The sequence below is a fragment of the Varroa jacobsoni genome, unplaced genomic scaffold (genome assembly GCF_002532875.2).
Source record: "Varroa jacobsoni isolate VJ856 unplaced genomic scaffold, vjacob_1.0 scaffold_369, whole genome shotgun sequence".
In the NCBI taxonomy this organism is placed as follows: Eukaryota; Metazoa; Arthropoda; class Arachnida; order Mesostigmata; family Varroidae; genus Varroa; species Varroa jacobsoni.
In genome coordinates, this window is record NW_019213271.1 from 96,725 (window position 1) to 109,763 (window position 13,039).

General features: G+C 41.6%; 2 protein-coding genes and 1 long non-coding RNA gene across 7 annotated transcripts in view; 1 reads left to right on the forward strand and 2 right to left on the reverse strand.

The window, feature by feature from the left end:
* Window positions 1-2,226, reverse strand: part of Myt1 (protein kinase, membrane associated tyrosine/threonine 1) — a 12,625-nt gene extending 10,399 nt beyond the window's left edge. For 3 of the 5 annotated variants that reach the window (XM_022832069.2, XM_022832064.2, XM_022832067.2), the window contains exon 1: window positions 1,293-2,226. In XM_022832069.2, coding sequence (XP_022687804.1) covers window positions 1,293-1,358 — 66 coding nt within the window. In that variant the 5' untranslated portion in view covers window positions 1,359-2,226. Of the gene's footprint in view, window positions 1-392; window positions 644-1,292 lie in introns of those variants that run through there. The other 2 variants (XM_022832066.2, XM_022832070.2) reach the window with 2 other exon arrangements.
* A 669-nt stretch (window positions 2,227-2,895) lies between these two features.
* LOC147753577 (uncharacterized) lies at window positions 2,896-6,287 on the forward strand. Its single transcript, XR_015310742.1, has 2 exons — window positions 2,896-3,330; window positions 5,909-6,287. It is a non-coding gene; the product is annotated as an uncharacterized LOC147753577 (long non-coding RNA).
* Window positions 4,944-9,057, reverse strand: Glys (glycogen [starch] synthase). Its single transcript, XM_022832063.2, has 3 exons — window positions 6,985-9,057; window positions 6,575-6,774; window positions 4,944-6,128 (listed from the first exon to the last, which is right to left on the reverse strand). The coding sequence occupies exons 1-3, from the start codon at window positions 8,620-8,622 to the stop codon at window positions 5,939-5,941; spliced, it is 2,028 nt and encodes a 675-aa protein (XP_022687798.1). The 5' UTR covers window positions 8,623-9,057; the 3' UTR covers window positions 4,944-5,938.
* Between the last annotated feature and the right edge of the window lie 3,982 nt (window positions 9,058-13,039).

Genomic DNA, 13,039 nt, shown 5'->3' on the forward strand with positions numbered 1-13,039 from the left:
ATTGATTAATAGATACCGGCGGTAGGAGATTGTCGGCATGCACTGGCTGTTAAGGCAGTCAGGGGCATTCCGGTAGGGTCAATGCCCATTATTTGTTACACTACACCCACACTTCATACAATTTTATATTTATTTATTCAACTATACACAGACATACTCGCGTTTGTTAAACGGATATTTATGAAGAGTACATAGATAAGGGCTATATTATCGATACAGTTGGAGGCCGATACGTGATCGTAGATGCTCGTTAAAGACACCTCTGACGCTCGATGTACTTCGAAACATTGACAAACCAATATGTAAACCGACACAGTATAGTTGAGGATTGTCAATATGGGCTAAGTTGTACAGTTAGACAGGTAAAAAACGCACGACACTGCGGTACTTACTTTATACTTAGTGCTTCGAATTTCACTTCCTGCATTGTCTTTAAGCATTGCTTGAAACGACTGTCCCTTAGCACAGAACGAAGTTGTAGTCACTTCGGTAAAGGGCAAATAATAGACACGAAATATGGCATCTTAATTGTAAAACAAATGTTCTTAATATAGTTGAAAGATACCTGTTTTTAAGGACGGTTTAACATTACTGATTGAATACTGGGAACTGTAATAGAGAGCACAACATTCAATCGTGTAACCTCATGTACTATGCAACAGCTACTCCTTAAAGCGAAGCGCGCCAAAGTAATGCAATTGAATGAATCGTTTTTACAACATTATATTTACATCCGAACAATCAACACAGAGTGGTTGGAGATAACTGCGGCGCTTTATGATAAGTACGCTACAGTCATCAATTCCACCTGTTCTTTGTCTTCGCAGTCAAGATACAGGCGCGATTCGCATTCAAAATAAGTTGATATATAATTTCTATGCGATTGTCCGGATATATTTGATGTACTTTGAATCACCCGATGTAGCAGTTATGCACGCCTGAATACAATTCCATTCAATAACTGAAAATAGTCAATACATCATGTCGGTATAAAAACAATTTTGAGACAAACCTTACGTTGCTCAACATAACCTAATTCTTATAACCTAATGAAACGACTTAGTATAAGCCCTTTCCAAAAAGTTTTGCTTGGAAGAAAATATGCCGATGAGGAAAAGGTGCACCTCAACAAATTCACTATAAAAATTATTAGATATTTTCTATGTTTACTAAATACATTCTACATTTAATTACTAGTTCACTTGTTATAGCATTAACGAACCATCCACCATTTATTAACTAAAACTAGTAATAATAATCCAGCGAGTGTCATAAGACTGCCGACTTCTAACCTTTTTCGGACTGTGAACTGTCACCGGCGCAGAAAGTCGTCTCTTCGTTAGCGAATATTTGTCCATTTCTCAAACGAATTTAAGGATTCACCCAGGCGCGAGCTAATGCTCACAAGCTGCGCAATGACAGCTGTGGGAACAATAAGTCCGTCCCGATACGATAATGATCGTTGATTTGATCCCTTTTAATGCAAAGGGGAAGGGAAAGACGGAGATGAAAAAAACTACAGTGTTGGCGAACAGCTGAGGCCTCAAACACGAGAATAGGCGTTACAATCGGCTATCCGTTCCCACACGCATACTTACTCTGAATTCTTAAAAGCCGAAAAAACTACGAGCCAACACACGACTATATTCTCGTCCACTCTGATCCCACTGTATTGACAGTTCTGTGCAAATCTTATCCTTTTGGCTGAAAACTTCGCAAGTCCTCCCCGGTATATCTGACTTCCGCGGAGACCTAAAGTCGAGTACACGTTTATACTTATAGTTTGTTGTATCTTTTTTCTTTCTGTGTAATTAAATATGACTTCGTTTTTCCGGGTTACTAAGGGTTATTATGAACACAATCCGGCAAGTGTTAGCTCGTAACAAAAGTCAAACCGAGCTACTCTGGAGCGCTCCTTCCCTGTATTAGAACGCCAACATAAAAAAAAACTTTTGTTGTCACTAACAAAAAAACGCTTATTTTCTACGGCTCGTCGTATACAACGATAGACGAACACACAGGCATAGCAGCACGGCAAAAATGCAACTACACGGGCCAAAGTCACAGCTGGTGTCGTGCCTACTCTGTTGTTAATCCATCAGCGTCGACAGTTTCCGCCTGCTGAAGCTTATGTGCAGCGTTGAAAATCTTCGAAGTTGAGAAAACTATCGACCACACATTTCAGCTGTGGACGCAGACGGACAGACAGGCAGCCAGGCATTTACGCGCCAAACAAGATGGCGCCACTAACCCACTGTGATTTAAATGGGCCTAATGGCGCGAACTCGCAAGAGTAAACAGGTTGCGCCATGCTCAAGCTTCTTTAGGGGTTCTGGCGCAGTTCGCACGTTACCGCCTAAGTGTGCATCATGTTTTCGAGGAAGACATCACAGTGTTAAAGCAGCTTCGATGAAAGAGGAAAGATTATGCCGATACGTAGCTACCTTGTTAGCTATGATTACCTGAGGGATATTATTGCACGTTTAATCGATTTATGTATTAGCTGAGCGAGCCTGATCAGTAGGATAGGAAGGCTGTGGTTCGGTGTTCCGATCGATCGCCTGCTTCTATATGCATTCATTCAAAACTGTATTTTACCCCCCCCCCCCTCCGCATAGTCGATTCTTCCTGTTTAAAGTTGATCGCTGATTGTTTCCGCTTATAATTGAGTACCAAGGGTTTTTGCTAATTACTAAATGGCTTTGCATGCAACTAATGAGCGATGTCTGTACTGGCGTAAAGCATTCTAGATGCCATTGCGAAACACTGTATTTGCAGTTAACTCACAAGCAGTATAAGATCCTACAGTAAAGCAATATACAATCACTAGAGTGCTAAGAAGCTTGTTGCTAACAGCAAGTGGAAGAGTTCCCGGGATCATTTAGTCTCTTAGGTGTTTCGAGCTATTCTACCCAAGCTTGAAAAGAGCAAACCTTTTCGCCCTGTCAAGAATAGCACCATAAACGGACGTAATTAACAGAACAAATAACACAGTACCTTATAGTATTTACTTGGCCTTTTCAAACGAGTCGCTTTACAACGGGCTAGATATGTTATGCAAGTCAAGACCAATAGCTTGGAACAGTGCCAGAGATCAAGTGAGCTTTCACTTTGTAATGATTGGCCACAGGCCTTTTGGTGTGGCCAAACACTTCCAGATGTTATATATTCATATAAAATTCTGCTGACTGGCCAGAAAAGACTTGCCAACGAGTGTGATCTGGGAACGAATTGGTGAAATGTTTGACCTTGAAGTACTCGACCCGCGGAGTCGAAATCCGTATGTGGAAGTGGACAGTTGCGATTTCGAGCTGCCTGCCGAAGAGTTTGGTAAGCTGATAACTGTAAAGAAACTGAGATGACCCGCAAACCTCGATACTCAAGTTGTAAGATTGAAAACGAATATAAAACTTATGTTAGCACTAGTACTTCTGAGCAGCAGTGGGCTTCAAGGAATACATTAGCGGCAGTACATAGAAAGAGTCAATTATTATCGCCACCAAAGTTGGTACGGGGTATTGCTAGTGAATCCCATGTTTCTCAAACTTCCGGGATGTCCATTGAAGGCGACGCCGGAGATCGTAATGGCACATGCAAAGCAGCAGACCAACCTTTGGTTGAATTCATAGACAGCCGTGGTACACAAGATCGAATAGGAAAGCAAAAAACACACGGAACGCACACCGTTGCCACAATGCAGTAGCTTATTACGACGGCCAAAAATTGTTTTGCCAACAAGAGGTGTCTCGCGGTAGTCCTACTTCTAGTAAATCAAAAATACCAAGTCCCAATGAGCACCAGATGCGAGCTACATCACGAAGTAGAGGACAACGATGCACCTGCGGTGTGAAACGGGTTAACTTTGAGAGTTGTTCTTTAAAATATCCAGATGCCAATATGCGGCCGGCCATTACGACGTGTTTGGGTATTTCGCTAATAAAAAAATTGACTGAAACCGGAGCATCATAACGATTCCTAAAGGTTTTATTTCTGTTAGAGCGGCCTGCTGAAATCAGTACAGGAATAAGTCCAACCACGATCATTGAGTTACCAGAGACCAGTTGCAACGGCCTGATCAGTTGTTGCTAGGACAAATTACTGATTGTTCACTACTGAACACGGTTGCATCGTTTAGGACCGAGCGTAACGTATGCTTCCCCGATCCAGACATGTGCAACTTTCGTTATTATTATTATTGTTATACATACATACAGTCATACTTAATAGAACGGTATAGTCTTATGAGAGGGCTATAAATTGAATGAATCGTTAAGAAGAGCTTGTAGGTAGGCCTCAATTCTTATCTTACTATGGCGTTAGTACTGTTTCGCCATAATGGTAATAATACACCACGAGTAGAGGTGACCTCAGTGCGCTTTAATAAATCGATTGAATATTCAGGTCCTAGGCCACCTGAGGTAGTACTAATGTATCACTCCCATAAATGAAATTTATTAGCATATGTTGGTTTATGCCATCCATTAACTAGGAAAACAAAGAAGGTTGCAATGCTCCAAGATCTACACGCTGCGAGATTAAGATAGACTATCTAAAATGTTTTAGCATCGTAATGTCTGAGAATACTCTTGGAAAAATGAAGCTAAATGAGTCAGTGGCAAGGTCGACACAAGGGGGCAAGTTTCAGTATGTTTTTGCCACAATTAATGCTCTTTTATATTAATATAATATATTAATAAATAAAAAATAAAAGTAATATGTAATAAACTCTGAATGAAATGAGTCGTTCGCGTGTTAGATATTATGCAATATTTGTAGTTTCTATTGCAAGCCTCCTTTTAACAATACCGTTATATACCGATCAGTGAAGGTAAACGGTAGACAACTCACCGAACGATAACGATCGTCTGTGATTTTACGTTTTTATTGTCTCCTACATAACCTGTCCGAAAAATATGATACACAAAAAAAGGACCGACTACATGTGCAGTTTTACAAAAACCTAGCGTAATGTTTATTTTATCATTGTCATTATGCTCACGTTCGTATACGCGCGAAATACATTTGGAGAACCACAATGCGTCTCATCGTTTAGAGCAATCCTTGTACAATTCGCCGTCAACCGTTTCTTACTATTTCACGTACTATTACTTGCCCTAAACATGCTTCCATGTTTAGCATGGGAGCATGTTTAGGGCATTCAGCAACGCTTCGATCTACAAATCAGACAATTAGCAAATATTTAGGAGCATACGTACACTCGAGCCGACTTCCTCAGAACACTTGTACTTCATAGTGAACCAGTTTATACCATACATACGTTCAAAAAAGCTCTCACAGGTTAGCGACTCGCTGCGATTGCCAGTTTCTTTTGTAATCGATCATCACCCTTAGCGGCAATAACACTCGTGTCGTTTTTTCCACAGAAACCATGAACTTGTCGACCGCATTTGAGTCGTAGTGGCCATCAATAGAGCGTCAATATTTAGTAGTATACCGTACAATGATAATTTATTATTTAAAAAAAAAGTCTTCTAAATAAATAAAAATTTATTTATTTGCAAAGCCTTCAAGACATGGTTTTTCGATATCGAAACATTTGCTCGTTGCTTTTTACATAATTAGTATGTAAAAATCAACATACTGTTATATAACATTCTTAAACATACTGAGATTTCATATGAAAATCTTGCGTGCTCGTGTGTCGAGTAATTGATTAGCCATCCATAAACTATAACGGAACAAAACACCACATCAAGCTACACTTTTAGCGCTACAATTTCAGCTATCTACGACCTAACATTAATGGCACGTGTGATTGTGTGACCGTGTAGGTAGGTGTGGTGATTTTACATTTGATGTTCGTATTTGGCGCAAAACTCGTTTTTTCGAAAGTCAAAGTGACATGCACCCTTCGGTAATATACTATTCCTTTTTTGTCGACTCACAGGATCGACTCGGACTTATTATATAGTAGAAGTTACTCTCTTTCTTCATCACTAGAGTGATCCTCACTTCCGGGTTCTGACGGCGCAGGAGTCGATGTTCTTGACTGCGATGGCGATGGCGGCTCTGACATCGGTCGCGGATATTTCAGCTGAAGTTTACAGGATGATGCGTGATCTGCGAACTCGGGATGCGTTTTGTGAATCGCTTCTTGTCGCGCTTTTCTGCAAAAACAAAAGAAACGAATGAACAAAATGAAACTTATGTAAGGCTCTTTCACTGGACAATCGCTTGTGGGTGGTCTGTCCAGAGAACCATAATAAAGCTGGACAAATATTCGTGTGGAGATATAAAATATCAATCCGCTTTCGCTTTTTGCTTGATTGGGTTGTTTTTTGTTTAGACGTTTTCGACAGTTGAGTTGTGAGTTTGTGAGAAATGTCACTCAGCTCAGAATTTCATTGATCAATTGGTTTACCCACAGACTAACACTAAATAACTGATGAAATCAACTAATCTATTTCGATGTATATAGTAAATCATCACTTTTGCGCACGCTTTCAGCATTGTTAAAATTTAACTACAAATAATCGTGGACGAGTCTGTAGTGCCATGTTCCACTATTGACAGCAACTATAGAAGACCTTAAGTTGCTACAATTAATACTTACCTATAGTAAACTCCGAGATTTTTCCAGTCGAGCAAATCACTTAGTCTTTCCGTTCGGTTTCTCTGAATGATTCGCTGGCGTCGGGTCAATTGTGAAAAATCTAACAAGAACTGTGCCAGCTGACAGACACTTTCTTCGGGGCTCATAACACGCCTCTCGACGATATAGATACCGTATGACATGGGATCCGACACGTGCTCCTTGAATTCGGTCATATATTACTTAATTGCAATCACAAGTTTTGCTAACTGATATATTACTCAGTTCGTTCAACACAGCCGTTCATGAAAATTTGTAGTTTTCAAAATGTAGCTAGGTGAAATAATGCACAGTTAGCTGCTGTCTTTTAAGATCGTAGCAATTATATATAGATAGAAATCACTAGCGAACAACAAAAACGTGACACTCACCTGAATAAAGCAGCCGAATCCGGACAGATTCGTCGTAATGCTAGGAATTCCCATTAGGGTGCATTCTGCGGGTGTGTAACCCCATGGCTCGTAGTATGATGGGAACACGCCAAGGTGACAACCCCGCACAAACTCTTCATAATCCATGCTAAATAGTGGATTCGTTGATGATAAAAACTCTGGATGAAATATGACCTTGACGCGATCTTCGCGGTTGTTGAATAGCTGGCAGCGACGGATGGCGTTAAGGACCGGGTCGTTGTCGTCGTTAATGACGTTATGGGTGCACACGGGTGGCAAGTCGTTGCGCTGCGTTGCGTAAATCCCGCGTTTCAATTTGACGATGTCTTCACTGTGCAGTAAATCCTCATTTGATGGAATACGACCGCTAAGTGCAGTTTCGAAGAGCCGTTTTCCAATACGTTTTTGAACTTCGTCGACAGCCTCACGAAGTTGTTTGGCCACAGCCTGACCGCGCAGAGATTCAACGTTGAAATTGTTTGTCTTTGCTGGGAAGATCAGAAAAGCTATAACAGTGACATCGCTTCGAGCCTGTTTTAGTTTGTAGTTTAGGCGAGCCAACGACTCAATAAAGAGATCAGCTCCTTTATTAGAAAATTCGTATCGGCCAGCAATAAAACAATAGATCGTCTTGTCCAGGTCAAAATCGTAATGGCCATAAAAGTGTCCTCGGACAAAATCGTGAATTTTTTCTTTAGCCACAGCGTGCATGTTTTGAAATTCGTGCATAGCGCTGAAACGTTTGACGTTTAGCCCGTTTGGCGTGATTACGTCGGCTTTACGGTTCAGCAGGTGTTGTGCCTCCATAGCAGTGACCTCGGAGACGGTCGTGAAGATGTGGGCTGCGTGGGTAGCCGCTCTTTCCATACAATAACGATGGTAGATGCCGCGGTTGCCCGCTTCCCTATCGAGGTCAAATTTCGACAAATTATTGTAGAAGTCAACGTTGCCCGCGCACAAGTATCTGCCCAGGAGGGTTGCATGTGTTGTAAACACTGTCGAGATGTCAAGTTTACGAAGTCTACACAATAATAGCCCCACCCCTGACAACCACTCGTGAAAATGGGCTACAATGTAAGGCTGGCCGAATCTTTTGTTTACTGCGTTATAGTAGCTCTCCATGAACCACGAGGTCAAATAACCAAAAATAACTGCATCATTAGACTCCTGATCGTGCCACGGTATGCCAATAGCACTCAGTTCGAACAAATGCTTTTTCCACTCGTCCAGCTTCCACGCAGATGAACCAATGTCAAACAGGACAACTTGCGGATAGCCATCGATAAGCCATCGGCCGTAGATCACTCGAACACCTTGTTTCTTAAAGTCTTCTAGCGCCTCGGTAAACGGCCCGGCCGGCGGTTCTAGCACCTCAACTTCGCTTCGTACCAGGACATCATTAATAGGTCCTAACAGGCAGTATTGATTACCTAACTCTTCAACTGACACCTCGGCTTTCGACCGAATAACAGTGTAGATGCCACCAACTTTATTTGCCACTTCCCATGACACTTCAAACACCCAGCGGTTTTCGAGGGCAGCACTCTTACCCCGGTCCAACACCTCCTCCGCTTGGGTGCCATCGAGACGATAGAATCGCTTTGAGACGCGCGACATGACGAAGAACGCAGTGAGAGCTCCAGCTAAAGGAATAACGGTCGCCGCAAACACAAGAGGGATTCGAACGTTCGACGGCCACGTGGTGGCAAATTGGGATGTGCAGGCCCTCAGCAGAGAAGAATCACCCCCAACAATTTCCTTGCCGTCACAGCACCAATTCGGCGCAACTTAGTACTGACGCATAATAAGGCTGACAACTCCACTTCGCACTAGGCTGTGCAGAGAACCAACCGAGCAGCAGTCAGCAACTGCATTCGGCTGAACATTGTAGCTCGCGATCGCTCATCAATTACACTGACGCAGACTAGCAGAAATGGTCCCTGCCTTGCCAGCTTCTATAACCTATAGAGGCTGAGAGTCAAGCCTGCAGGGACCGTGGCCCGCTGCAGCGCTCTCCGACTTCGGGACGTGCGAGCGCACCACTGTGGACAATGCTGCGCTAGTCCAGTTCTCTCAGAAAGATCAGCAATGTCAGTGCAAAGTCGAAAAGGAGAGAGGCGAGAGGGGAGGGACCAAAGGGAGAACGTATCCCGGTTCTAAAGCGCGCATCACGGCGGTGCGATAGTGAAACGAAAGACATGCGCCTGCACGTCGACCTAGCACGAATAGCGCATGATTTGTTGCTGCCACCCTATCCTAGTCTTATGGCAGGCTTGCTAGCTTGAACCCTTCTTCACTGAAAGCCGTCTAAGTTTGAACGATATAAGCGACCCGTCTCTAACTAGTCGATAGCGCGGGTGTATCCGAATGACTGCGCGCTCATAGCTAGATGGCATCCATGATTACGGGCATAAAGGTGCTGTTCGCGCCTGTAAACACCCGCCCATACAAAGCAACAATACACAAATTGAATGGCTATAAAAAAAGTCGACTACACATGTGCAGAAAATGTATTGGGTGGTGGAAAGAGAACTGATGTTTTCAAGGCCAAAATTGAAGTGAGTATCTTTTCATATTTCAAAGCAATATTTCTAAAGTAAATATGCGCCACTCTGATCGATAACCTTCTGTAAAATTATTATCCTATCACTGTAGAGTCTGTGTGGTTTATGGGCGAAATCCTCTAATTACCACTATTAGGAGTTCACCAAATGCCGAAACAGATAATTGACGGCGCAAGATCCGCACCATACAGCGAATAAGTCAGAATTTTCCATCCATGTTCTCTGTATTTCTGACGTGCTTAAATATGTATGTGGTACAGCAATGCGGATAATAGTAGACGACGACAATTTCTTAGTTTCAATCGTTTCTTTCAATGGCTCTTTTCCTGGCGACAGTAGTTTTATAAACACGATTCCTTTCCAATTCGTCCGAAGACACATCAGTTTCTTTGAGGTCAGTCCGCGCCTTCTCACAGAATCACATTACTGTTATGTAACTCACCTTTCATCATCCGTGATCAACTGTTTAACAGAAATATCGAATCCATTGCCTTTCTATATACGGTCGGATGTCGATAAAAATACAATCCGATAAATTTCTTCCGCGTTAATTCGTGTGGCACTCATCTTTTTCCCGCTCGATTTCTAGTTTCTTGGCGATGTCGTGGGGTGCTCGTTGACGTGTCTCTTAATTTTTCGTCACTGATCGACCACCATAAGGTGCATCGAAGCATCCAAAATAAAAGTGACGAAGACGATCTTTGGGTCGTTTTTCCCAATAACGCATTTGGCCGTAGACGGCATAGATTGATCTGCATAGCATTTAGAGCTTTGTCGTAATTAAAAAAAGCGGGTGCTTACAGAAATTTCACAAAATCTTCGAAGGACTGTCCCAGGTTTTCCAATAATCGTAGCACATTTACTACTTTGAATTCTATCTGTCAGATAACACCAATGATATCGACTCGACGGGACATTACCTGATATAGGTGACTTGAAAACCGTCTGACTCGAAAAATCGTTTGTATGTTTTTTGACACCCCAATAAAAATCCGTTTGCTATTATAATGATTGAAAAACTAGAAATCCATCATATAATTGAACATTTTAGTATTGTTACTCACGTTTTAACCAGCGCTAAAGCTAACTGACGATGGAAATGATATTCCTGCAAATTTCTGAGCCAAAAGAGGCACGAAAAACGAGGCGTCCTCACCAATGGCTTCATCAATGTTTTTTGCCAAACACTACAAAAGCTCGACCACTGACAAGTAGCCTCATCGTCGTTGCAGACGTCAGATTAACCCAGATATGTAGTTACAGCGACTGGAGGTTACGGATCTCGCTACCGCGTCACACCGTTCACTAACAAAAGATTTGCGCGCTCTAAAACTTAATGGCAATTCCACCTTTTACAGTCCGCAGTACGGTATTATTGTTGGGGCTACGACATTGTTATTTCTAGTAAATCAGAAGGGAAGATTTACGTTTTTCCAGCTCTGTCGATAATGAAAGGTGCCTTTGGGGATACAAAATACTGAATGAAATAATGAAAAGTGAAAGTTTTATTTAAAGTTTAATTTAATAGAATTCGGAAAAATATTGAATACCTATGAACTTGAAGTGAAATTTTATTTGATATAGAACTGTCTTGTTTTTGTCAGGGTGAGTGCGTAGAGGTTCTTTACTTATTTGGGATATATTGTTGGTATCGAGGGTAAGTTATTTATTCACTTGTTTTAGAGATCGGCTTTATTTCTAGAAACATGGCCCTGATAGAGTTTCGCATACGTCCCATATAACTGGGATCGCGAACTTGTACAAATCATCGCTAAAGTCAACTGCGCTGTCTGCTTATCGCAACTATCTGTTAAACTATCCTTACACAGACCCGGCGCCACAGTTTGTTGGATGGTATAGACTGTTATTGTGCAATTTGCTACTGGTGGCTTCCTATGAGAAACGATGCAAGGAGAAAAAAATGTTGTGAATCCTTATGAATCCTGAAACGCATGTTCCTACCAAAGCATTAGCTGACAGGTAGAAGATTCACCAGTCAATCGCAAAAGAAACGTACCTATGGCATAACACACGTAGCTCATATTTTGATTTGCATATGTTTCGAGGGACGAACGCGAATCTCTAGGGTACCGGTATCTTGTTCTGAATTATGAATGAACGAGCTGAAAACGCCCAAAAGTATAGAAAAGTAGTAGAGAGGAGTCTTCCTTTGTTGATCCTTGGCTGGGAGTGCTTGTCAGCTTGAGACTTCTAGAGCAGTATTATAGGAGGTATGCACGTCCAACCTTACGGGCACGCACTTGTTACATTTTGCGCTTGCTGGCTTTTTTTGGTCAAGTTTATTGCGTTATTGGGAAGACAATTCCACCTTGCTCTGTGTTTGCTAGAATATAATTTTCGGTAACATTAAATACAGGTGCCTACAGGTGCACCTGTTGAAAATTAGATCTGCGTCAAAATCAGAGATTTAGGAAGGGTTCAGTATGAGCTTCATTGTGTTATTACCGTATATAGATAACTCAATATATCACAAGTACCAATGACGTTTTTCGGAAAAGCTGCCTTTATGAACTCGCTTAGACATCGGGCCAATAGTTACTACCTACAGGGATGGACGACACATCTGACCACGCACCTAGAAGGAACACTGTGGTTTTTGAGAAAACCAAGTTACAGAGTAAATCCCTGATTTATCATCATAGACAGAAAGTCATCTACTTCAAACCGCTTATAACTGCTGGCTTTTAACGTAGTCTACAGAACACATTGTTTTCATTTCGACAGAATCGATGCGGATTCTGAGGAGGCGGACCGGCCAAAAACTGTGTAATGATGGCCTCTCATAGCCGGAGCTAAAATAAGACCAATCCATAATAAGTCAAGTCAGCAAATACGGTTGAACACAAGAAGAAACAGTTGCCCTTGGTATAACCACAACGCTGAGCACACCGAAGCAAGTGAATGCAAGTGGACAAGCTGCATGGAACTTATCTACAAATGCTTTTGTTTCAATAATAATGTTTTACTAAAAAACACCTACTGCACAACGAACTAAAATTCTAACTTTTGAAGAGATGGGGCCTTCTAGAGTTTTCGCTCTTATTCTGTTTATTGGAACTTCGGGAAACCTAGACTGAGTATGAATAGGAAGTATATAACGTACTCGATCGAGTTAATAATAGTGTGCAATTTCCCAAAAATATGAAAAAAGTTGGGCGCAATTGTCTGTCTTTTACCGGCCCTCGCTGTTATTGCGCAACCCAGCCTACTATTTTTATTCTAATTTTGCACAGTGTTTATTTATTTACTATGCTAATATGGGATTAAAGGACATATTTTCGGCTATTCTCACGACGTATTCATCTCTTAGCTCTTTCTTGAAAACATTGATTGTCTTAGCATGTATTTTTCTATTTGTAATAATCGAGTACCCGTGTATACAATATATGTATGTTGCTATCATTTATTATTATACTGTTATTATTGTTATTATATTTGAAACTGTTATA